Source organism: Melospiza melodia, chromosome Z (genome assembly GCF_035770615.1).
Source record: "Melospiza melodia melodia isolate bMelMel2 chromosome Z, bMelMel2.pri, whole genome shotgun sequence".
Lineage (NCBI taxonomy): Eukaryota > Metazoa > Chordata > Aves > Passeriformes > Passerellidae > Melospiza > Melospiza melodia.
In genome coordinates this window covers 455,852-478,672 of record NC_086226.1, presented here as the reverse complement: position 1 = coordinate 478,672, position 22,821 = coordinate 455,852, and the positions used below count along the sequence as shown (strand labels likewise).

The 22,821-nt window shown below is 51.8% G+C and overlaps 1 protein-coding gene across 1 annotated transcript in view; it reads left to right on the top strand.

Moving 5' to 3' along the window:
- The window catches only part of ME2 (malic enzyme 2), a 36,731-nt gene extending 13,910 nt beyond the window's left edge, over positions 1 to 22,821 (top strand). The window contains exons 3-16 of the mRNA XM_063181134.1: positions 4,534 to 4,667; positions 5,905 to 6,054; positions 6,648 to 6,723; positions 7,091 to 7,252; positions 7,818 to 7,921; positions 8,182 to 8,291; positions 8,401 to 8,498; positions 9,336 to 9,449; positions 9,536 to 9,656; positions 10,502 to 10,644; positions 14,788 to 14,890; positions 15,523 to 15,593; positions 16,122 to 16,220; positions 18,154 to 22,821. Of these exons, the coding sequence (XP_063037204.1) occupies positions 4,534 to 4,667; positions 5,905 to 6,054; positions 6,648 to 6,723; positions 7,091 to 7,252; positions 7,818 to 7,921; positions 8,182 to 8,291; positions 8,401 to 8,498; positions 9,336 to 9,449; positions 9,536 to 9,656; positions 10,502 to 10,644; positions 14,788 to 14,890; positions 15,523 to 15,593; positions 16,122 to 16,220; positions 18,154 to 18,303 (1,635 nt within the window). The 3' untranslated portion in view covers positions 18,304 to 22,821. The remainder of the gene's footprint in view (positions 1 to 4,533; positions 4,668 to 5,904; positions 6,055 to 6,647; positions 6,724 to 7,090; positions 7,253 to 7,817; positions 7,922 to 8,181; positions 8,292 to 8,400; positions 8,499 to 9,335; positions 9,450 to 9,535; positions 9,657 to 10,501; positions 10,645 to 14,787; positions 14,891 to 15,522; positions 15,594 to 16,121; positions 16,221 to 18,153) is intronic.

Sequence of the window (22,821 nt, the reverse complement as noted above, 5' to 3'; positions counted from 1 at the left end):
AGCAAAGTCAAGGGAAGCAGCTCACAATCCAACATAAGATCTACTTTGTTTTCAAGATGTTTATGATGCTGCTTCAAAGGCTGGGCTCCCTGCTGAATCTGTTCAAACAATTACTAGGAGTTACAAGGAAAGCATTTTTTAAATCTCATGAATAACTAATTTTCCAGGCAGTGCCGTGTTTGGATATAAACTGTATGTACATCTTTGTCAGGATCCCTGGATGGGGTTTTTGCTGTCTGTGAGGGCATTTATGGTTGGTTAAAAGTACACTCTCATAGATGTGGCTGCAAGACTGCAGGCGGGGAAGACTTACCACCACTACTACTTCTCTGCTTGGAAACCCCTCAGAATTACTTACTCAGTGGTGCTATAAAAATCCATCTTGCAGCATCCGGGCTGCTCCAGGCAAGGCACGCAGCTGGCATTTGTGTGTGCTGGTATTTATAGCAGCAGGGGCTTTGTGTGATGGAGCCCAGTTGCTGCGAAGTCCCAGTGCCAGAGTTTGTGGACTGAAGTTCATGGTGGCTCAGCGTGAGCTTGTCTTAACTAAAATAGCATCAACGTTTCACTCCAGTAGCATTTTTCACTCCCCCTCCCAGCAGAAGGTTGTTTTCATGGCAGTGAATTTGTCCGTGGAGTGTTAATTAATTAATCTGTGGGCTTTGAGGAGTGCTGGGCTCCCTCCTGGATGCGCTCCCTGCTTCCTCTGTGCTGGCCTGGGGATGACCCCTGCTTGTCCTGAGCTGAGAAGGGGATTAAGGAGGCTGATGGCAGTGAAAGTCAGCACGCAGCACCTGGGGAGAGGACACCAGCCTGCAAACAGTGATCCTGCTGCTTACACCCAGACTGTGGGAGTGCTTAAGCTCTTAATCCCGGGGAAAGCTGGGTGAGCTTGGGCCTTAGGTGTGGGTTCCTGTGTGCCTTTGAGCAATCGGTGCCGGCTGCCTGGGCTGAGACATCTCCCTCATATCCCTGGCTCTGGATGTGCTTCCTGATCCCCTGTGCCCCTGATCCCTGGCTCTGGCTGTGCCCCCTGATCCCCTGGGCTGTGCCCCCTGATCCCCTGGGCTGTGCCCCTGATCCCCTGGGCTGTGCCCCTGATCCCCTGGGCTGTGCCCCCTGATCCCTGGCTCTGGCTGTGCCCCTGATCCCCTGGGCTGTGCCCCTGATCCCTGGCTCTGGCTGTGCCCCTGATCCCCTGGGCTGTGTCCCCTGATCCCCTGGGCTGTGCCCCTGATCCCCTGGGCTGTGTCCCCTGATCCCCTGGGCTGTGCCCCTGATCCCCTGGGCTGTGCCCCTGATCCCTGGCTCTGGCTGTGCCCCCTGATCCCCTGGGCTGTGCCCCTGATCCCCTGGGCTGTGTCCCCTGATCCCCTGGGCTGTGCCCCTGATCCCCTGGGCTGTGCCCCTGATCCCCTGGGCTGTGCCCCCTGATCCCCTGGGCTGTGCCCCTGATCCCCTGGGCTGTGCCCCCTGATCCCCTGGGCTGTGCCCCTGATCCCCTGGGCTGTGCCCCCTGATCCCCTGGCTCTGGCTGTGCCCCTGATCCCCTGGGCTGTGCCCCTGATCCCTGGCTCTGGCTGTGCCCCCTGATCCCCTGGGCTGTGCCCCTGATCCCTGGCTCTGGCTGTGCCCCTGATCCCCTGGGCTGTGCCCCCTGATCCCCTGGGCTGTGCCCCTGATCCCCTGGGCTGTGCCCCCTGATCCCTGGCTCTGGCTGTGCCCCTGATCCCCTGGGCTGTGCCCCCTGATCTTTTGGGTCTGGCTGTGCCCCCTGATCTTTTGGGGCTGGCTGGAATTTTGCTGGGTGTTTGATATTGCAGCTCCATCCTGGGAGATGCTGCAGGGCAATCCCAAATCCACATCCAAATCCAAGTCCAAAACAAGCTCATGGTCATGGACAAAGATACTGCAAGTGTTAGAAGGACTCAGGGGTTTTATCTCTCTGCTCTGGACTAAACTTGTTCTTACGCAGTTGGAGCAAGGGCTGATTTTCTGTGTGAAGGCTGATGTCATTCTGATTCCTGATTTAGGCCTAGGCAGAAATTAAAGCCTCTTTCAGCATGGTAAGATGTAATTGTCATGTAAATCAACAGCTGAAAGTACTTAGTGTCGCTTAAAAATTCATCCTGTTTGATGTTATTGTAACTCCAGAGACATTGCCCAGCTAGATCCCTGCAGACAGGAAAGAGTGAGAATAAACTGAATAAAGATGGGTCTCTGTTCTGCGTGGAGCTAAGCTCAGGGCTCCCGGGCGTTACTGGGGGCCCAGGTGTTGTAAGGACACGGGTTCCCCTCTGCAGGGAAGTGGGGAAAGCCACATTCTGGTGTCGTGGTAATAGCAGAGATTGTAGCTTTGGTGGGTGTGGTTTTTCAGGACTCGAGGCTTTCTGCAGGGGAGCATGTAGGTTTGGCAGTGAGCTGTTTCTCTGGGGTCACAGTGAGATGTCAGTGCAGCCAGGGTCACTTCCCCAGGCTGCAAACCCCAGTGGCCTTGCTGGCCAGAGACTGAACTCCTTCTTCCCTTCCTCTTCTTCTTCCTCTAAGCACTGTAAATGTTTGGCACCGTTTGTGTTTCTGTGTTGTCTAGAGTAAAAGTCAACATCCTGCAAATGTTTGCCAGCCCTGCTCGGCCTCGGGGCCGAGCCACCGGCACTGCCAGCAGTTTGTGTGGGAAAGGGCTGCTTTTGGGGGCATTTAACTGCTTTTAAAGGCATTAAACTGCTGATGGCAGCACGCCAGGGCTGTCGAGGAAAAGGGAAGATGGCTGAGAGGAGTTTGTGTGGAGCTTGCGTTTCTGCTCGCAGAGAATAAATATTTCTCGTGAAGGACGCAGGAGTGGAACTAATCCTTTGCAACACAGGAAAAACCTCTGTGGCACCCAGAGTGTGATTCTGTGGGTTCTTCTCTTGTGACAGTTTCTCTCTCTTTACATGCTTGTGTTCTTTGTGGAAATGTTGGGTTGTTCAGATCAGTGTTTGGAAAAAAAATACCACTGAAGTGGCTAAAGCTGCGCCCCACCAAAAATAAGCAACCAAACAAAAATTAGAAATCAAAATTAGAAATCAAAAAACCAGCAGCAATGTTAAAAACTTAAAGAATGAAACGTCATCTGAAATGTATTTAGTATTGGAAGAATATTGAAGAATAACAGACTGGGAAAGAAAACAGTGGTTTGTAAGTGACTCCTGACTACTTGTGGAAAAGCTCTGCTGTTCTAGTAGTGAAGGGTTAAATTGAAATCAGTATTTAGTGTCAAATCTATTGCATGAAAGGTTGGCAGACATGAAAATAAATACAGAGAAAAACAGATTCATTTTACGGTTAAATACTTGATATTTTCTGCAAGAGGGCAAAACACTGAAGGTTTTGGGTTTGTGTTGTTGTTTTTTCTTGCTTTCTAGCTCTTCAAGTATTTTATTACTGTAGAGCATAGTGTAGAATCAGTACAGAAGAGCAGGTGGATTGCTTTGGTCAATGTAGTCAAAACAACCAATATTAAATATGACCTAAACAGGAAAGAGGAAAATAATGTAAAAATAGTAATTATTTAACGATGGGGTTTTTTTCTCTAAGGAGTTTTGTTTAGAAACTATTTGGCTATGATGAATTACACTACAACTGGACTATTTTTAGAAATTTTTGTTAATGGGTATGGGTTCTACAGACACCTGTGAAGAGTCGGTTCTCATATAAGCAGAGGTGAAAATATTTGTATTCTAAATTTGTATTCTAATCTGAATGAATGCCTTTACTGTCAAGGGAAAAGTACTGATTTTTATTTCTTGTCAGTTGAGGAGCTGAACACGGATGATCTTTGTGGGACCCCTCCACAAGGATCATCTGATTCTCTGACCTTTCTGAGGGCAGGAGGAATTTGGAGTGTAATTACAAGGCATAAACCTTAGAAAGCTCTTTTTTTTTTTTTTTTTTTTTTTTTTTTTTTAGCTTGGCAGTTAGAATCTGAAGGTTGAGAAACAGTTCGAATTAGTATTTAAATAGCAATAAATTCAAACTCTGACCGCTCTCCCGAATGGAGAAGAGAGGGAGGTTTTTGCAGGTGAACTCTTCTAATTTCCTACCAATGAGGCTTTTGGTAGCAGACAAATGGATTAGATCCACCCCTAAGTGAAAATGAAGTATTTGGGTTGGACTGTGATCTTAATAGGAGCATTAGGGCAATTCGGTGACTTGGGCATCAGGCTGTGTTACTGAGAAAAGCAGCAAATGGAGCAATTGAGATAAAAATCTGAGCTGCAGGAACTGTGTGTGACTGCAGGGACCAGCCTGGGTGACAGTGGAACAATTGCAAGAGCAGCTGTTATTTCGCTTTTAACCCCTTAGCAGCAGCACCCCTGTGCTGCTCTCCAGCCCCACAGAGGACAGTCAGATTCAGATCTGGCAAGGTGTGGCAGTGTGGGTGGAGAGGAGTGGCCCCGAGGGTGAGGAGAGCCCCAGGAGGGGCAGGCAGCGCAGGGGGCAGCGTCGGCGCTCCTGGGCAGGAATGATGGTTGTGCTGGCCTCTCCTTCCAGGGCATGGCCTTCACCCTGCACGAGCGGCAGATGCTGGGCCTGCAGGGACTCCTGCCTCCCAAGATAGAGACACAGGACATCCAGGCCTTGCGCTTCCACAAGAACCTGGCAAAAATGACTGACCCCCTGGAGAAGTAAGCGCTGTGTCCCGTGGTGCGAGCGAGGGGCTGGAAATGGGATGGAAATGGGAAAATACTGTCTGGGGGTAACCAAACTTTCCAGTGCCTCCGCTGGGGTTTCAGTTCTTGGCTGTTGCTTTCATTTGCTTTCATCCCGCAGCCAAATGAGGTTGGGAAGCTTTTTTTATTTTACCTTTTTTTTTTAATATTCCATGTTCGTAAAGCAGCAAAAGAGAGCGTGTGAAAATCAGTAACAAAGCTGCAAACCTGCCTGCAGCCTGTCGCACGTATTTCTGTGATGGGTAAGATGGAGTGGCAGGTGGTTAGAGCACAGCAGGTGGCATTCTGCCCAGTCTGTAAAAATATGTGATAATGAAGGTAAACTGAGCGTTTGAGATACCAAAAACAGTGTTTAACATACGCAGTAGTTACTGCTAAAAGGGAACTACGAGAGTAGAATTTTAAGTCTCATAATGTGTATTTTTTTAATGTATTTTATTACTTAACACACTGGTTTGGTGAACTGTGTTTTATTTTTTGGATGCCATGTTTTTAGCATCCCGTTACTGTTTTCACATAATCTTTGTGTATCTCTGCCTGTGAAAATACAGTCTCCCACAGGCAGGAGGAGAACTGGGATGGCTTGGGGCTCGCTGGACCACATCAAAGCTCTTTTGTTCTCATCAGAACTGAGAGATGGCTCTTAAATCCACAGCATGTCGCTTGCTGGTCCAAAGCAGTCCTGTCATGTGTATTGGCCGAGTGCCCAGCTGCTGTGGCCTGAGGCAGATTGCAAATTCATTATCTTCATGTTGTTGGGTCAGCAGGACAGGGTATGGGTTGATACACAGCAGATTGGTGGGTGAACTTGCAGAAATTCAGATTTAATTTACACCCCCACGTAAGTCCTTCAGAGTGAGCCTTGTGGTAGGGCTCAGTTTGCTGCACGTGTGTGTTGGTGCTGGGATTCACATCTTCTGGATGGAAAATTACTTCACTGTAATTTTGTGTACAAGGGTGCTGAGACTCCCTGCAGTAAATCCAGTAAATCCCTGCTCTGTGTTTAGTCACATTTGTCATTGTTCCCTTGCCAGCACACACACAGGGTGTCCCTCCAGCGCCTCCATCTCGCTGCTGCTCTCTTCCCAGCTTCCCCTAGCGCTCCCAGCCTGACTCCGGGACAGGGCCTTTCTGAGGGAACGCAGAGCGGGACACAGCCAGGGGTGTTTCTCCTTGTGCTGGTTAATTGCAGGTACATCTACATCATGGGCATCCAGGAGAGGAACGAGAAGCTCTTCTACAGGGTGCTGCAGGACGACATCGAGCGGCTGATGCCCATCGTGTACACGCCCACCGTGGGGCTGGCCTGCTCCCAGTACGGACACATCTTCAGGAGACCAAAGTGAGGCCACACACGCTGCTTTTGTCCTTTCCTCTGCCTTCTCACCCGAGACTTAGAAGTGGTTTGTGTCATTTTCATCCTGGTGCAGCTAGTGCCGCGTCAGGGCAGTAAACGTTTGCTAAAATCTATCTCAGGACGCAGTGTGTATTGAGAAACAGAATGTTTGGAAGCAGACATGGAGATGGGTCGCATAAATATTCCCAAGTGCAGAGCTTCAGCACCATTTCCAGCTCTTCCAAGTGCCACACAGCTCTGTAATTCCAGGGTTATCTCTTCAGCTATCAGGGTCCCTTCTGTGGCTCTGAGGATGTGTGTCAGGACAGGGCCTCTGGAAGGGAGTGTAGATTGAAAGGGCTTTATGGACATCACCCTCAGCTCTGCTGTGCAGGGCTGCTTCAGGTGGGTTCCTCAGGTCCCTGCCCTGGGACAGGAACAGATATTGTCCTTAGAGCCATTTATTTCAGCAGCTGTAAGGCTTTGAATTTTAAATCGTCCTGTTTGGTATTTAGTTTTACAAAAGCAAGGTCATATTTCTAATTGTCACCCACAAAATATTTCTGATTTGTGTTTTTTTTTTTTTTTTTTTCTTTCAGGGGATTATTTATTTCCATCTCAGACAGAGGCCACATAAGGTCAATTGTGAACAACTGGCCAGAGAACGACGTCAAGGTACGGTCATGGTGTGATTTAGTTTCTAATTGTTATTCCATCTCAGCTGAGTCTTTTGAGATTTACTAGTATCTGATGGAAACATAAATATTAAGTAATGCATTCTGGCTCTTTAGTGATGCTGGCAGAATGCAGCTCATTGAGGTAATGCACATCTTGAAGATAAATGTTTCACCCTAAATGTGAGATTTATGGGTTGAGGAAAATATTCCTCATGATCTGTTCTTTGTTTGACTGTGCAAACTTACCTCAATTTTCACCTGGGGAAAAAACACAGCTGCTATTGATCTGATCTTCATAAATTTCAGTGTTCGTGTATGATTTGACCTGCCTTTTTTTTTTTTTTTTTGCTTTTTTTTTCCATCAGGCTGTTGTGGTCACTGATGGAGAAAGAATATTGGGTCTTGGAGACCTGGGGGTGTACGGGATGGGGATTCCAGTGGGAAAGCTGTGTTTGTACACAGCCTGTGCAGGGATACACCCAGATAAATGCCTGCCTGTGTGCATCGACGTTGGGACTGATAACACAGTGAGTTACCTCTGTGAAAATGGGGTATTTTTTAAAAAAGTTCCCTACTATAACTGAGGAATGTGCTCAAAAGGAATGCCCCCAAAAAGGGAGGAGAACCCCAGGATTGGGGCAAACACAGCCCAACCCTGCCTGGAGAAAAGGGTGCAGTGGAAGAGTTCCTGGAAAAGGGAGTTACAGGATTCTAGGGTTTTTCTCTTTTTTTTGAGCATTGCTACTTAAGATAAACCCAAATATTTTATGCAAAGGGTAAAAGGTTTGGAGTTCACTGTACAGTGATTTAAAAGTGCCCATTGATTTGTCCATGAAAGGGCGCATCTGGAAGTAATTGGAGTGCTGGAACACTGCTGCAAAATAGGCAGTCAGTTTTGACCTGACTTTTAAGAAGCTGGGAATGGGAATTAGATTTATTGAAGCAGTTTATTGCTCACAGTATTGATGCAGCCGGCTGAGATCACAGGGCCCTGCTGTGGTGCTGTGTGCCTGCAGCATCCCGGGTGAGGGCTGTGCTGGCTGTGCCCTGGCGAGGGCACTCACCTGCCCTCTCCCTGGCTCGCTCCTGCAGACCCTGCTGAAGGATCCCTTCTACATGGGGCTCTACCAGAAGAGGGACCGCTCGCAGGTCTACGATGACCTGATCGACGAGTTCATGGAGGCCATCACGGACAGGTAGGGCACAGAGCGGCCCTCGCAGCTGTCCTTCGTCAGCCACCAGAGGCCGGGGCAGGCTGCGTGTCCGTCCCTGCTGTGTGGCTGTCCCTCCCCGGTGACCCTGGGGCTGCCTGGGTTATCTGTGCGAGGCACGGAGCAGGGACAGCGCTGCTGGGCTCTCCTGAGGACAGCCTGCTGCGCGGACAAGGGATGGCGTGCGGGCCCTGCTGCTCTCCCCTGCCTCTGTGCAGCGTTGGGGTGTTTGCCATCCCCTGTAGGTATGGCCAGAACACGCTCATCCAGTTTGAGGACTTTGGAAACCACAATGCTTTCCGGTTCCTGAGGAAGTACAGGGAGAAGTACTGCACCTTCAACGACGACATCCAAGGTACACCCTTTGTTTGTGTTCCCGAACATCCCTGCAGGAACTCTTCCCAGAGCCACAGCCTGCCATGGAGGCGTGTTCAGCTGCCCTCAGATTTGCTCTGCTCTCACAGGGACAGCCTCAGTGGCCTTGGCAGGACTGCTGGCAGCCCAGAGAGCCACTGGGAAACCACTCACAGACCAGAAAGTGCTGTTCCTTGGAGCAGGAGAGGTGAGTCCTCTTAAGGGCCCAGAGCAGCAAGAGACATTTAAAATGTGTGTTTTCTCATCATGGAGTTTTGCCTTCTCTGAACTCCATTGCAGAGCTTTTCATGCAAGGCCGGCTGAAATGCATTAGCAGAAAGCCCTAAACAGGGCTGTATGAAAGGTGTTTGCAGGGACTCACATTCTTCATTTCCCTGCACGGCCTCGAAGGAAGCACCAGGGATTCTGTGTATTTGAAGGGAAACTCACCATAAAATCATGGTGTGGTGAGACCATGTTGTTGATTTTTATAGCACCGGAGGGAAGTACAGGGAGTTCTTCTCAGCAAGGTGATTGATTCAGATTGCAGCAGGCACCAGTTACTGGTGCTGCAGTGCCAGGAGCAGCCCTGTGCTTCTCGGTGCATCAGCGCAATTGCTCCTGTGGTGCTGACAAAATGACTTAATTATCTGAGAAGTTCTCCATCTGGGAACGGCGCTGGTGGCAGTAATTGGCCTGCTGTGCCTCATTTCTCCTGCCAGGGAGGGGACGGGGGCCAGCCCAGCCTCCTGCTGCCCTCTGCCAGCCCTGCCAGGGGCAGGAGCCAGGCTGGGAGCACGGGGCACGCAGCACGGGTTGGTAGGGTGGCAGGAGGGCTGGGCACCCTGTCCCTGCCAGGCTGGGCCGGCACAGCTCACACCCTGGGCGAGCTGTGCCTGCTGTCCTGCCTGCAGGGCTGCCAGGGGGCTGCCCCACACTGGGAGACGCTTGCTGTGCCTCGGAGCAGCTCCCCGAGGGGCTCTGTGGGCTCTGAGGGCTGACCTCTCGTGTGCCCTGTCACCAACCCGAGTCCTTTCGCCGCCAGGCCGCCCTGGGAATCGCCAACCTCATTGTGATGGCCATGATGGAAAGGGGTGTTTCCCACGAGGAGGCCTCCAGGAGAGTGTGGATGTTTGACAAGCATGGCCTGCTGGTGCAGGTAGGGCTGCAGCACGCCTGGGATGCCCAGCACGGGTGAGCCCTGCCTTGCCCTCCCCTCACAGAGGAACCTCTGCTCTCCTGCAGGGCCGGGAGCAGAAGGCGGATCCCCACCAGGAGCCGTTTGCCCACAGGGCTCCAAAGGACATAGCCATACCAAAGACATTTGTAGAGGCAGTGAATGTACTTCGGCCTTCAGCTATCATCGGTGAGTGAGCTTAGTTTTCTCTAATCTGGCTTTTTACTGCCTTTAATTTGTTATCAGGGTTCTGGGCAGCTTGGTGACAGCCAGCTGCATTTCTGCTGATGTAAAAAACATGGAAATGTGAGGTCAATTTTCTACTTGAACATACACTGGGCTGTGGTGCTCCTTCTGAGCCTTGTGTCCTTAGTGACAGAGAGCAGCCACAACCATCCCTCAGGAGTTCCCTAACTGGAGTTGTGTGGGTGTTTTCTGACCCTCTGCAGTCCCCACTGTGGTCAGGCTCTGCCAGCAGCTCAGCTGGAAGCAGCAGTTCCATGCTGCAGATCACCAGCACCTCTGGGGTCACTGGCATCTGTGGGTATTCACAGCTATGGCTATCTGCAGAGAGCAGAGAGGATTACAGGTATTTCCTGCTGTGACTGCAGTTTCCTGGCACGTGATTTATTTGGAAAAGGAGAGGGGTTTTTAGGCAGTGCACAAATACATCATAGCTGTGTGTTTGTACCTCTGGGTTTGGGTGTGGTCAGGAGCACCGGTTCCAGGTGTGCATTGCAGGGATGAATCATCCACACAGCACCTGGAATTCCCTCTTGCTTATCCAGGACCGTGTTCCTTGTAGTCATCAATACCAAAAAATAGGGTGAAGTAGGCTTCTGGAGCACACTGAGGAGATGTTGCTGTGGAAATGGTGGGTGCCAGCCAGGCAGGAGCCGTGCCTGGCTCCATCTCCGTGCCAGAGCAGCTGTGCCTGGGGGAGGCTGAGGGCTGCCCTGGGCGCGGGGTGGGCTGGCTGTCCCTGCCCGGGGCAGCCAGCCGTGACTGTGGCTTTGTGTGTCCCCTCTCCCCAGGCGTGGCTGGGGCAGGGCGTCTCTTCACCCCGGACGTGCTCAAAGCCATGGCTTCCATCAACGAGCGGCCCATCATATTTGCCCTGAGCAACCCCACGGCCAAGGCCGAGTGCACGGCAGAGGAGGCCTACACGCTGACAGAGGTGGGTGAGCCCGGGCTGGGGCTGCTCTGCCCCGCTGGGATTGCCCTGCTGGGGACTGCCTGAGCACCAGGGCTTGCATTGTTCTCTCGCTGCCTGGGCTCAGGGCTGTGAGGACGCAGCTCTTCCTCCCCTTCTGGCAACAGTCAATGGGGCTGGTGGGAAAAGAGGTCTGGATTTGTAGGTAACTTTTAGGTAGTATTTAGCTTTTGCAAAGCTTAAAGTAGCCTGAGTCTTGTTACTGCTTTTTTTAGAGAAGGAGCATCGTTACTGTTACATGGCTGTGATCAATTAACTCTTGTTTCTCACGGCTATTTTTAATTAGTTTTTGTTTTAATGAAGCCTGTTGGCCTCGCAGTAGGGACTCAGTGCAAGCTTTGCCATGCAATGGCTGATAGAGTCCTTGGACAAGGAGCAGGGCAGGAGTGGGGCTTGCACCAGTCCCGCAGGTGCCACCAGCAGTGGCCCTGGGGCTCTCATGTCCCCAGGCAGGGTGGCCTCTGTCCCCTCGTGTCCCCGGGTAGGGGTGGCCCGTGTCCCTGCCACAGCGGCTGTGTCTGGCACCCTGGCACCAGCAGGTGCTGGAATGAGTCAGCCAGGAGCAAACACTCCTGGTTCTGCACCCTGCCCTGGGCCACTGCATCCTGCAGGGCTGGCACTCAGGGGTTTGGGGTGCTTTTCCTTAATAGCTCTACCGTTATCCCAACAGCCCATCCCAGCCTTGTGAAGCCAGTATTTTGGTTTTTGTGCCAGGCTGGGAGGCTCTGCAGAGAGCCCACGGGGAGGGAGGTGGGGCAGACACAGCAGCACCCTGGGGCTCTGAGCAGCTGCTGGGATCCCTGTGCTGGTCCTGTCTTGCGGCTTCTGGGGGCTCTCATTCTTTTCTCTTTCTCTTATTTTGATGCAGCCCCAAACCAAGTGAGTGGTGTGTGAAAATGGGTGGGTGGAGAGCTCTCCTTGTCTGCTGCTGCAGACTGAGCTCCTGCCTTGCGCTGCCCACGGGGCTCAGCGTCACAGGCAGCCCCGGCAGCGGCAGCGTTCCCCTGCCAGGGTGGCCCTCTGCTGTCCCCGTGTGGCACCCGGACTCTGTCCCGCACTCCTGGGGCTGCCAGCTCAGGGAATTGCTGCTCCAGGAGCCCTGCTGTAGCAGCCTCTGAGCAAAGTCTGCATCTTATCTCTTATCAGTAGGATCATCTGGGCTGGAAAAGCCCTCCAAGGCCATCGAGTCCAACCATTGCCCAGCTCGGCCAAGGCCACCACTGTCCCATGTCCCCAAGTGCCACATGCACATGGCTTTTAAACCCCTACAGGGAGGGGGACTGCACCACTGCCCTGGGCAGCTGGGCCAGGAATTGACAGAGCTTTAGGTAAAGAAATTTTCCCTACTGTCCACCCTGAGCCTGCCCTGGCTGTTCCTCTGCTCCTGTCCCTGTTCCCCCCGGCTGTCCCCTCCTGTCAGGAGCTGTGCAGAGCCACAAGGGCCCCCCTGAGCCTCCTTTGCTCCAGGCTCAGCCCCTGCCCAGCTCCCTCAGCCTCTCCTGGGGCTCCAGCCCCTTCCCAGCTCCGTTCCCTGCCACACTTGTAAATTAAGGTGGTTTAATATCTCTCAGATATCTTGAATTAACCAGAGCAGTGAGCTGGGCAGTGTTTCAGTTTCCAGTAAATAAATAAATTCCAGTATCTTGGATAGAAGGTAAACAGGAGCTAGTTGTGCAGGCAAGACTTCAGTTGGCATAAATAAATGTAAAAACTGCTGCCATCTCTAGCTGCAGGAGGCCAGGAGCACAGTTAGAGGGGGAGCCAGCCTGGTTTTTGCCTGCATTATGATGGAATACCAGCAGATGAAGAGGTGTTTTAGGGCAGGAGGCAGAGTGTGCCATGCTGAGTGCTGTGCCTGAGGAGCTGGCCCTCACCCTGGCTGTCCCTGTCAGGGGCAGGGGCTCCCTGAGTCAGGAGCTGGAAGAGCACAGTGCTGTTTGCAAACTTTGAGCCCAGTGGAGAGGAGACGTTTGGGTTTTTCCTGTATTGGATCTGTATGCTCTTTTATTAATGATTTTCCGTGTTCCCAGTTACTTGTGCATATGGGTTATTTGGACAACTGAGCACTGTCAACGAGCTGGTGTAGCTTTGTTCCAGTCCTTACTCATAAATTCTGCAATGTTTATGTCTCTGATCTTTCCTGCAGCCCCCCCAGCTGTCTGTTTCCACGGTGCTCTTTGGTTCTCTGAGATGCCCTCAGCTTGCCCCTCAGAATGTGTTTTCCCTTGGAGATGCAGTGATTACCTGGGAACGGGCTCCAGAGCCCTGACTGCTGTGTGGCTCTGTGGAACTCTGCAGCTAATGCAGTCTGTCAGGCTGTCGGGGATCAGAGCTGTCACCCCGCGTGTCCCCAGGCCTCGGGGACAGCCTCATCCTGCCTGGGGGGCGTCTCAGGCTGCACCAGAGGCAGCAAGGAAACAAAGACGCCCCCCTAACCTTTCCTTCCTCGTTTTTTCCCGCTAGATGGCACCTGTAAAAGGCTGTCGATGCCCCTGTGTGTTCTGAGGGCTTCTGCTGCCTTTTAATTGCTTTTTCTTTTGGTCCTGTCCCCTCCTGCACCCATCTGCTTTGCTCCCTGCACAAAAAGGCTCTTGTCGTGGGTATGCCCTGACACCCAAACGCAGTTCCAGAGCCTCCAGCCTCTTTGGTAATTTGTTTTCAAACACAGTAGTCCTGAGAGCCTTAAAGGTTTTAAACTCATGTTCCTAAACCTGTTACTCAAAAGAAAGTCAAGATTTTTTTTTTACTTTCACTGGCTTTACTGCTTGAGAAGGGGCTCATTTGTCTAGAGGGTGTGGTTCACACTCGGTGACGTTTTGCTATTTTGTGCACATTGAAATCGTTTCCAAAGGAAGGATAAGCAAACCACGTTATTCACTGCTCTGATTGCTCTCAGCAGCAGCAGCAGCAGCAGCAGTCTGACACAGCGGTTCCTCCCTCTAACCCCACACCCTCCAGTAAGAAAGTGACCTTTTATTGTGCTCCAGCCTGCTCTGGCAGTGCCCATTGCTCATTGCAGAGTCCCTGTGGCTGTGGTGCTGGAACGGGTTAACACAGCAGCACGGCAGTGGTGCTGGAACGGGTTAACACAGCAGCACTGCATCCTGCGCAGGGTGCTGGAAAGGGTTAACACAGCGGCACCCCGCAGTGGTGCTGGAAAGGCTTAACACAGCAGGGCTTCATGTGTCAGTCCCTCCAAGCATCCGGTTGTGCCCGATGTCCCCTGCTCAGGGCAGGGTGATCAGTGCCCCGTGTCCTGCTCAGGGCAGGGTGATCAGTGCCCCGTGTTCCCTGTGGCGCCCGGCTCCCGATGGCTCCAGGCTCTGTCTGTGCCCAGCTCCTGGTGGCTCCAGGCTCTGTCTGTGCCCAGCTCCTGCTGGCTCCAGGCTCTGTCTGTGCCCCGCTCCTGCTGGCTCCAGGCTCTGTCTGTGCCCCGCTCCTGCTGGCTCCAGGCTCTGTCTGTGCCCCGCTCCCGCTGGCTCCAGGCTCTGTCTGTGCCCCACTCCTGCTGGCTCCAGGCTCTGTCTGTGCCCCGCTCCCGATGGCTCCAGGCTCTGTCTGTGCCCCGCTCCCGCTGGCTCCAGGCTCTGTCTGTGCCCAGCTCCTGGTGGCTCCAGGCTCTGTCCGTGCCCAGCTCCTGCTGGCTCCAGGCTCTGTCGGTGCCCAGCTCCTGCTGGCTCCAGGCTCTGTCTGTGCCCAGCTCCTGGTGGCTCCAGGCTCTGTCTGTGCCCAGCTCCTGGTGGCTCCAGGCTCTGTCTGTGCCCCGCTCCCGATGGCTCCAGGCTCTGTCTGTGCCCCGCTCCTGCTGGCTCCAGGCTCTGTCGGTGCCCCGCTCCCGCTGGCTCCAGGCTCTGTCTGTGCCCAGCTCCTGCTGGCTCCAGGCTCTGTCTGTGCCCAGCTCCTGGTGGCTCCAGGCTCTGTCTGTGCCCCGCTCCCGATGGCTCCAGGCTCTGTCTGTGCCCAGCTCCTGCTGGCTCCAGGCTCTGTCGGTGCCCAGCTCCTGCTGGCTCCAGGCTCTGTCTGTGCCCAGCTCCCGCTGGCTCCAGGCTCTGTCTGTGCCCAGCTGCCCCACTGACCCTTCCTCCCTCCCTCCCTTGCTCCTGCCAGGGCCGGTGCCTGTTTGCCAGCGGCAGCCCCTTTGAGCTGGTCACTCTGAGGGATGGGAGGACCTTCAAACCAGGCCAAGGAAACAACGCCTACATCTTCCCAGGTAATCAATGGAACTGTCACCCTTGGGCTCCCTTGCTGCAGAGGCACATCAGTGAAGCAGCGTGCAGAGGTGGTGCCAGCGTTTGAGAGCTTGGGCGAATGAGTGGCTGGATGGCAGACAGGCAGTCCGGGCTGGATGTGGGGCACATGCATCCACAAGGAGCAAACCCAGCTGGATGTGGCTGAGAAAACAGAAGGGTGCTATTAAAGGCTTTGGGAGCTGCTGCTCGTTTGGGGAGGAATGAGAAAATAAATGTTGATACGCACTTGCAGTTATGTTAATAACTCTCAGAGTTAATAGTTCTTGAAGTTGTATCTGCACAAGTGGTGTAGAAAAGTAGCACTGAGGGTATTCCTGTGCCTTGCCCTTCCCTCCCTGAGCTGCAAAGCTCCAGCCCTTCCAGAAGCCACCTACTGTGGCCGTGGCTGCTCCCGTGGGTGGTAGCAGTGCTGTGAGTGTGGGGCAGGGGGTGGGACACGGTCATCTTCAGCCCGAGCCACCAGTGTGTGCAGAAAGCTGCAGTAGGGTTTTCAGGGATAACACTGGGATAAGTGGCAGCTCCTGGCAGCAGGCTGCAATTTAAAGTGCACGTTTACAGTGAAGTGTCCCTAACTGGCAGTGGTTTCTTGCAGGCGTGGCTCTGGCTGTGATCCTCAGCAGCGTCAGGCACATCAGTGATAAGGTTTTCCTGGAGGCTGCCAAGGTGAGTCTGGCAGCAGAGCAGGCTGTGGCTTCTGACAGACAGGGATGGCTTGATGGGCGCTCCTCTCAAACCCTGGTAAAACACAGTGGTTTCCTGTTTGGATTCTGTTGGCTTGTCCCTCCACAATGAGAAAAAAAAATTGTTTTGACCAAACAAAGTTGCTTTTTGGCAAGAATCAGGTTCCATTGTGGTTGTGATGAGGTAGCAAGTCCTGTGTGAGCTACTGTGGCAGCAGGGCTGTCCCCTGCCCTGCCGTGGGTTCTGCAGCTGGCTCTGTGGCCAGGGCTTTCTGTGGCTCTGGGGGAGGGATTCATCCCCCAAAGTTCCAGAGCTCGTTTTGCTAAATGCTTGCAGTGAGTGTGCTGATTCTCAGTTCCTCAAATCCTGAGTGCCTCGCTGCAGTGCTTTGGGAGCACTGTGCTAAGAGCACTGCAGCTTGGTTCTCTCAGGTGTTCTGGCACGTTATTAGTCACATTTGGTAAATAAAGTCACATTAGTAAATGAAAAGTGTTTGTTTCTCTGACTCAGGCATTGGCAGAGCAGTTGACAGATGAAGAGCTTGCACAAGGAAGACTTTATCCTCCACTGTCCAATATCAGGGAAGTTTCTATTTATATTGCTGTCAAGGTGAGTATGAAATATAAAATTGCACTGCAGTAAAAGTGGTTTATGTGTACATTAACCTGCTGAGTTGCACAGAGTGTGACCCTTGAATATGAGGTGCTTGGGCAACACCCGGTTCTTTGTGCCTGCAATAAGAGAAATGTATAAAAACGTTCCCTTTGTTGGATGCTTCAGCTTGGCAGCCACGATGGGCCAAAATTGATCCCCTCTGATTCCAGAAATTCAGTTTAGAGATCCCAGCTAAGGCGGTGGGGATGTAAAGACACTGAGGTGCTCAGGAGAGACGACAAAGGACACTGCATGATTCACTGTGAATTAAGCAAAAGCAGTTTATTGTGCTTCTAAACATTGTTTATATTTACTTCTCATCTTGGCCTACACAAGATGAGAATTTTTTTCATTGGTAGCTCTGTTTGTCCATGCATGGTTTGGTTGGTAGCTCTGTTTGTCCATGCATTGTTTGATGGGTAGCTCTGTTTGTCCATGCATTGTTTGATGGGTAGCTCTGTTTGTCCATGCATGGTTTCATTGGTAGCTCTGTTTGTCCATGCATGGTTTGGTTGGTAGCTCTGTTTGTCCATGCATGGTTTCATTGGTAGCTCTGTTTGTCCCTGCATGGTTTGGTTGGTAGCTCTGTTTGTCTGTGCATGGTTTGGTTGGTAGCTCTGTTTGTCTGTGCATGGTTTGGTTGGTAGCTCTGTTTGTCTGTGCATGGTTTGGTTGGTAGCTCTGTTTGCCCGTGCATTGTTTGGTTGGTAGCTCTGTTTGTCTGTGCATGGTTTGGTTGGTAGCTCTGTTTGTCTGTGCATGGTTTGGTTGGTAGCTCTGTTTGTCTGTGCATGGTTTGGTTGGTAGCTCTGTTTGCCCATGCATGGTTTGGTTGGTAGCTCTGTTTGCCCATGCATGGTTTGATGGGTAGCTCTGTTTGTCCCTGCATGGTTTGGTTGGTAGCTCTGTTTGCCCATGCATGGTTTGATGGGTAGCTCTGTTTGTCTGTGCATGGTTTGGTTGGTAGCTCTGTTTGTCCATGCATGGTTTGGTTGGTAGCTCTGTTTGTCCCTGCATGGTTTGGTTGGTAGCTCTGTTTGTCTGTGCATGGTTTGGTTGGTAGCTCTGTTTGCCCATGCATGGTTTGGTTGGTAGCTCTGTTTGTCTGTGCATGGTTTGGTTGGTAGCTCTGTTTGTCCCTGCATGGTTTGGTTGGTAGCTCTGTTTGTCCCTGCATGGTTTGGTTGGTAGCTCTGTTTGTCTGTGCATGGTTTGGTTGGTAGCTCTGTTTGTCCATGCATTGTTTGATGGGTAGCTCTGTTTGTCCATGCATTGTTTGATGGGTAGCTCTGTTTGTCCATGCATTGTTTGATGGGTAGCTCTGTTTGTCCATGCATTGTTTGATGGGTAGCTCTGTTTGTCTGTGCATGGTTTGGTTGGTAGCTCTGTTTGTCTGTGCATGGTTTGGTTGGTAGCTCTGTTTGTCCATGCATGGTTTCATTGGTAGCTCTGTTTGTCCATGCATGGTTTGGTTGGTAGCTCTGTTTGCCCGTGCATGGTTTGGTTGGTAGCTCTGTTTGTCCATGCATGGTTTGGTTGGTAGCTCTGTTTGCCCATGCATTGTTTGGTTGGTAGCTCTGTTTGCCCATGCATTGTTTGATGGGTAGCTCTGCTTTGTCCATGCATCTAAGACTGGTATCTCTGCTTTGCCCACGAGGCAAGCAGGCATCTTTTTATTAATCCAATTGACAGAAGCTGTGAGCGTCATTTACTGGGGCTGGCACCGCTTTGCCTGTCAGCAGCTTTGTGCCTCCTGTCTGTGCTTGCAGTCCCTTTCCGTGCCCGGGATGCCCCCTCTCTGCTCGCGAGGCTGTGTCTGTGCAGTGTGCGTTTCCCGGCCGTGCCGCGCGGTGCCGCGGGCTCCGAGCCGTGCTGTTCCCCTCCGCAGGTGATGGAGTTCCTGTACGCCAACAACATGGCCTTCCACTACCCCGAGCCGGCCGACAAGAACCGCTACATCCGCTCCAAGGTGTGGAGCTACGAGTACGAGTCCTTCATGCCGGACGTGTACGACTGGCCCGAGTCCAAGGTGCACTGACCAGCCCCGCGCCGCGCCTCAGGCAGCGCCGCCACTCTGCAGGGATCCCCTCCCTCCCTCCTCAGACCAACTACAATCATGAGCTTTCACTCCTCTAATTTATTTGTGCTCGTTTCGTTGCCTTTTTTTTGTTTTCCCCCCTTACGCCCTGTTTTTCACCTGATTTCTCCCAAGTACCTGGTAAACTGTACGGAAAACGGCATCTGCCACAGGGATGAGAGAGCCCTCCAGAATTAATTTAAACAATAACATTGTATTTCTAGCTTAGAGCCAGCACCACACCGAAAAATTCCATTAATGATATTTTAGCTACATGCATTTGATGATAAACTGTAGCTCTCTCATCACTGCTGATATCCAGAATTACTTATTTCTGCCTTTAATAATCAGTCTTCTAATTGTCCTAGTCTTGTCACACTGCATTAGCTGTGACATCAAGGGAGACCTCTTGTCCTAGAAAAAACAAAAGGGCAGTTAAAGACAACTTAGAGAGTCTGATGGGCCTTGTGTTTTGTTTAGTGTTTAAAGATGCCCATGTCCAGACATCCTTGTGGCATTGGCTGCTGTCTCCTTGAGGAGCAGCGAGATGTACATGTGTGGCGTCTGCAGCAAAGTTTGCAGCTTTGTTTTCATCACTCCATGAAATCTGTTCTCAGGAAAAATGTGAGCTAGTTCAAATTGTCCTTGGGAAGTCCTGAAAATAATACTGATCACTTAATAGCTTTTAAAAACAAAGCCGTGCTGTCACAGATTAAATTTTATTGGGTAGAGGTAGGACCTGAAGTAATTTATGGAAATCTTTTTAAAGATTTTACTAGGAGATTTTAAGCAATGGACTGCAAAGTGGTTTACCAAAGGATCTTTACTGAATTTTTTAATTTTTTCAAGTTTCTGTTTTATTTAAGCCGGATTGTTTTCTCCCTCGTTCTCACAACAAGACTTGTGTGTGATGCTTTATGACGCTGCTGACTCGAAAGCTCCAAAGCAGACTCAGCTGGAGGCAGCACTCGGTAGGCAGTGCTGGTTCCAGGTGCTGGCAGGGCTGGAGCAGGAATGCTGTTCACACCAGTGAGTCTGCTGGATGTTCCCTGCGGCCTCGGTCCCGCCTGCTCTGTCACTGTGAGTCCTGGCCCCAAAAGCTGCAGTGCTACAAGCCCTGCACTGATCCCTCCGGCTTCCTGCCCTTACAGGCGCGGTTTGTCAGGGTCCTCGTGTGACAGCAGGAGGTCCCAGCTGAGTTTTTCCTTGCCAGGGTAGTGCTGCAGGTTTGCTGCTGATGCCACAGTGTACACTCACCGATTCCCCTGGAGCGGGGCCGCAGGGCCCTGGTCACTGCACGGGGACAGGCAGGGACAGGCAGGGGTGGCCACAGCCTGTGGCTGCCCCATTGTGCTCCCTGCCCCGAGAACAGGCACCTGCCAGGAGCAGAAACAGAGATACCAGGCTGCTCCAGTTTGCTGCAGCAAGGCAGGACAGGGGCAGGAGTAAATAAACACATGGGTGTGCCAGCAGTGCTGCACTGGCAGACGCCATCCAAAGAGATAAAGCAGAGCTTGCTCAGGATTTACCCGTGGCCAGCACTGCTCCTGTGTCCTCAGCTACACAGGAAAATGCAGTCTCCACAGAACAGGCCAGAACAGAGCAGGGAAAATGGTCTCAGCACCCCCTCAGGCACCTACAGCCTGATCTCTGGCTCCAAAATTGTATTCACACAAAGAACAGTAAACTTTGGGAAGGTGCTGCCTGCGTGGGCAAAGAGGACTGATTATATAAACACAGAAAAGAGTGATGTGGGGAAAAAACTGTGGTGTTCAAGCTGTGGTAAAGTGTTGTGTGGTGGGGCTGGAAGTGCTTCACTGCTGAGTGCTGAGATGCACATGGGCAGGAGCTTGCACTTGCAAGTGAATGTACAAAAGACACCAACACACACACACACACGTAGGATGTTTTTACAAAGAGTGCTTTTTTCATCTATTTTTGCTATGCCTTGTTTGTATCGTATTTAAATTAGTGATCTTACTGAGAAAGAAATTATTTATTCAATGTATGAATTGTTTTTGCCTTCTGAAAATCCAGCTCTATCTGAAGCCTGTTGTACTGTGCCAGTGGAGTTCTGCACCACTGGATTCCGGAGTGCTGGGAACACACAGCTTCCTCCGTCCTGCCAGCAGCCAGTTAGGCACATGAGTGACAAAAGCACACAAAATGCACCGATCCCATGTCCCTTCAGGCTGATGGTTTGTTCCCAAGGGTTGCAGCTGTGGCTCAGGAGGAGCTGTGGCTTGGGGAGGCTGCAGGGCCCTGCTTTGGGCAGGAGCGGTCCCGTTCCCAGAGGGATGGAGATGCCATTCCCAGAGGGAGGGAGATGCCATTCTCAGAGAGACGTCCTGCTCCCAGAGGGATGGAGATCCCATTCCCAGAGGGATGGAGATCCCGTTCCTGTGTGCCAGGCCCTGAGCATCCCCTGCAGCTTGCACTGTGGACATGGTGGGGTTTCCCTTCGATGCGCAGCCTTTGTTTCCTGTTGGCAGCAGGTAACCTGTCAGCTCACAGAGTTTTAAGTCCATTTCACTCTCTCTTTCGTCTTCTCCAGAATTAATTTTTTTTCATACATAGGATTTTAAGATACATAGATTCATGTTCAGTTTTCTTTCAGGTACAATTAATCCTTGAACTAATTGCAACTGCTAATCTTGCTGGCTAGCAAGGAACCAGTTTCCTTTTTTCATATTCTACTTAACACGATTTTTTCTGTTTGCTGGTTTATTCAAAATATTTACTGGTCTTTATCTGTACAGAAAATTTTCTTAGACAGTATGCAAAGGGAAACAGGTGTCACCAGGATGCATTTTGTCATGTTACATAGTGTAAGTTAAAAAAATGTCACCTAAAGGACCACCAGTGTTGTGGCTTGTCACACAGCCCCCGTGACTTGCCCTCCAAATGATTTTGTAAAGGACTGTCTTCCATGTCTCCTTGGGCTATGCAGAACCCTTCTGAGAGGATCAGGAGCTTGGCTGAGGCCAGTCTTCCAGGATTTGTCCAATCCTTGCTTCCTTAAAATCAGCAGGACTGGGCCTCTTGGCAGCAACGTGTAGGAGTGTTTAGGGGAGAGTAAAGGTGTCTGATGAAGCACAGCCTTTCTTTATAAAATACCTGTGGGTTTGTTCAAAGCTGTTGCAAAGGTTTGTGTGTCCCTGAACCCTCTGCCCAGCTGCCAACGTGACATGTAGAAGGAGACGATTAAAATGTTGTGTCTGATACATTTTAAACCCCCAGTGCGAGTTCTCAGTTACATTTGTGGACAGTGATGCATCCTGATCTGTTGTGTTTGTTTTCCAAGCTTCAAACCAAGTGACACTTTTTTACCTGCAGAGTGGTGTGTAACAGGTTTCCTGTGGTCGGTGCGTGTCTTCCTCTTGTACTGTTGTTTCCAGCACGCTGTTTTACGGGGATAAAGTAACTCTGTCACACTCCTCTGGTAGTACCTGCCCAGATGAACGATACACCTTTTAGTTTCTCGTTAGCAGCCCTCCCCTGCGTGGTGACTGTTCCTGTGGGAGAGTGGGGATCACTATTGTACAGCTCCCACCCAGGTTTCAGTTCAGCTGACTCCGGCCCCGGCGGTCCCGGCTGGTTTTGTTTGGCTGCGGAGGGGCACAGCTGAGCCCCTCTGCCACCCCCCAGAGCTGAGCCCCTCTGCAGCTCTCAGAGCAGCGTGAGAGCAGCCGGGGCTGCAGTCTCACTGGATAAGCCACTGTCATTTCTGGGTAAGCCGCTGTGGTTGCTGCTCTCGGGGCGATCCGAGGGCTGCCCCGCCGCGTCACAGCCAGGGGCGGCGGGCAGGGACCGGTGCTGCACGGCAGGAGGAGATGCAGAGCAAAGCTCTGCTGCGCTGGCCTGGCAGCTGGGTTTGGGCCAAGCCGCTCAGCTGCCGCCGCTGAAGGCGCATCTGACTCGCTGTGTGTGGGCCTGCCTGCCCTGCCTGCTCCCTGGGACGATCCAGCACGGCTCCGAGCGCTTCCCCGTGCCTCTGGCTCTCCGTGGGGATGGCAGGACTCACCCGGGGCCCCACGGCTGCGGCTGGAGGAGCAGCTTCTGTCGCCGTGTCCTGCTGGCTGCTGGTGCTCCCAGACTGAGCTCAGCTCTCCGCCTGCCATCGGCTTCGGCTCATCCATTCTTCAGCCAGATCCTTCCTAACAGGAATAAATATACTCTTAGGACTACTAAAGATGGCTGCCTTGTCAACAAAGCGAAATAACCTGCATTTACTGCTATCTGAAACATATCTACCTTATGGAAATCAATGTGAGCCTGCTGGGGCGCCTGTGAGAACAGTTCCAGCCTGGTCTGTGCGGGGTTGGCTGTGCCTGGGAGGGTCATTGCTCAGCTGAAACTAAAACTGTATGTAAAATGTGAAGTGGTTGGGGTTTCTTCCTACTTTATAACGTTGTAACTCTATTGAAATGTGTGTTCTAGTCTTCTATTTTCTTAGTAAAATGCATTCCCTTTGCCTAA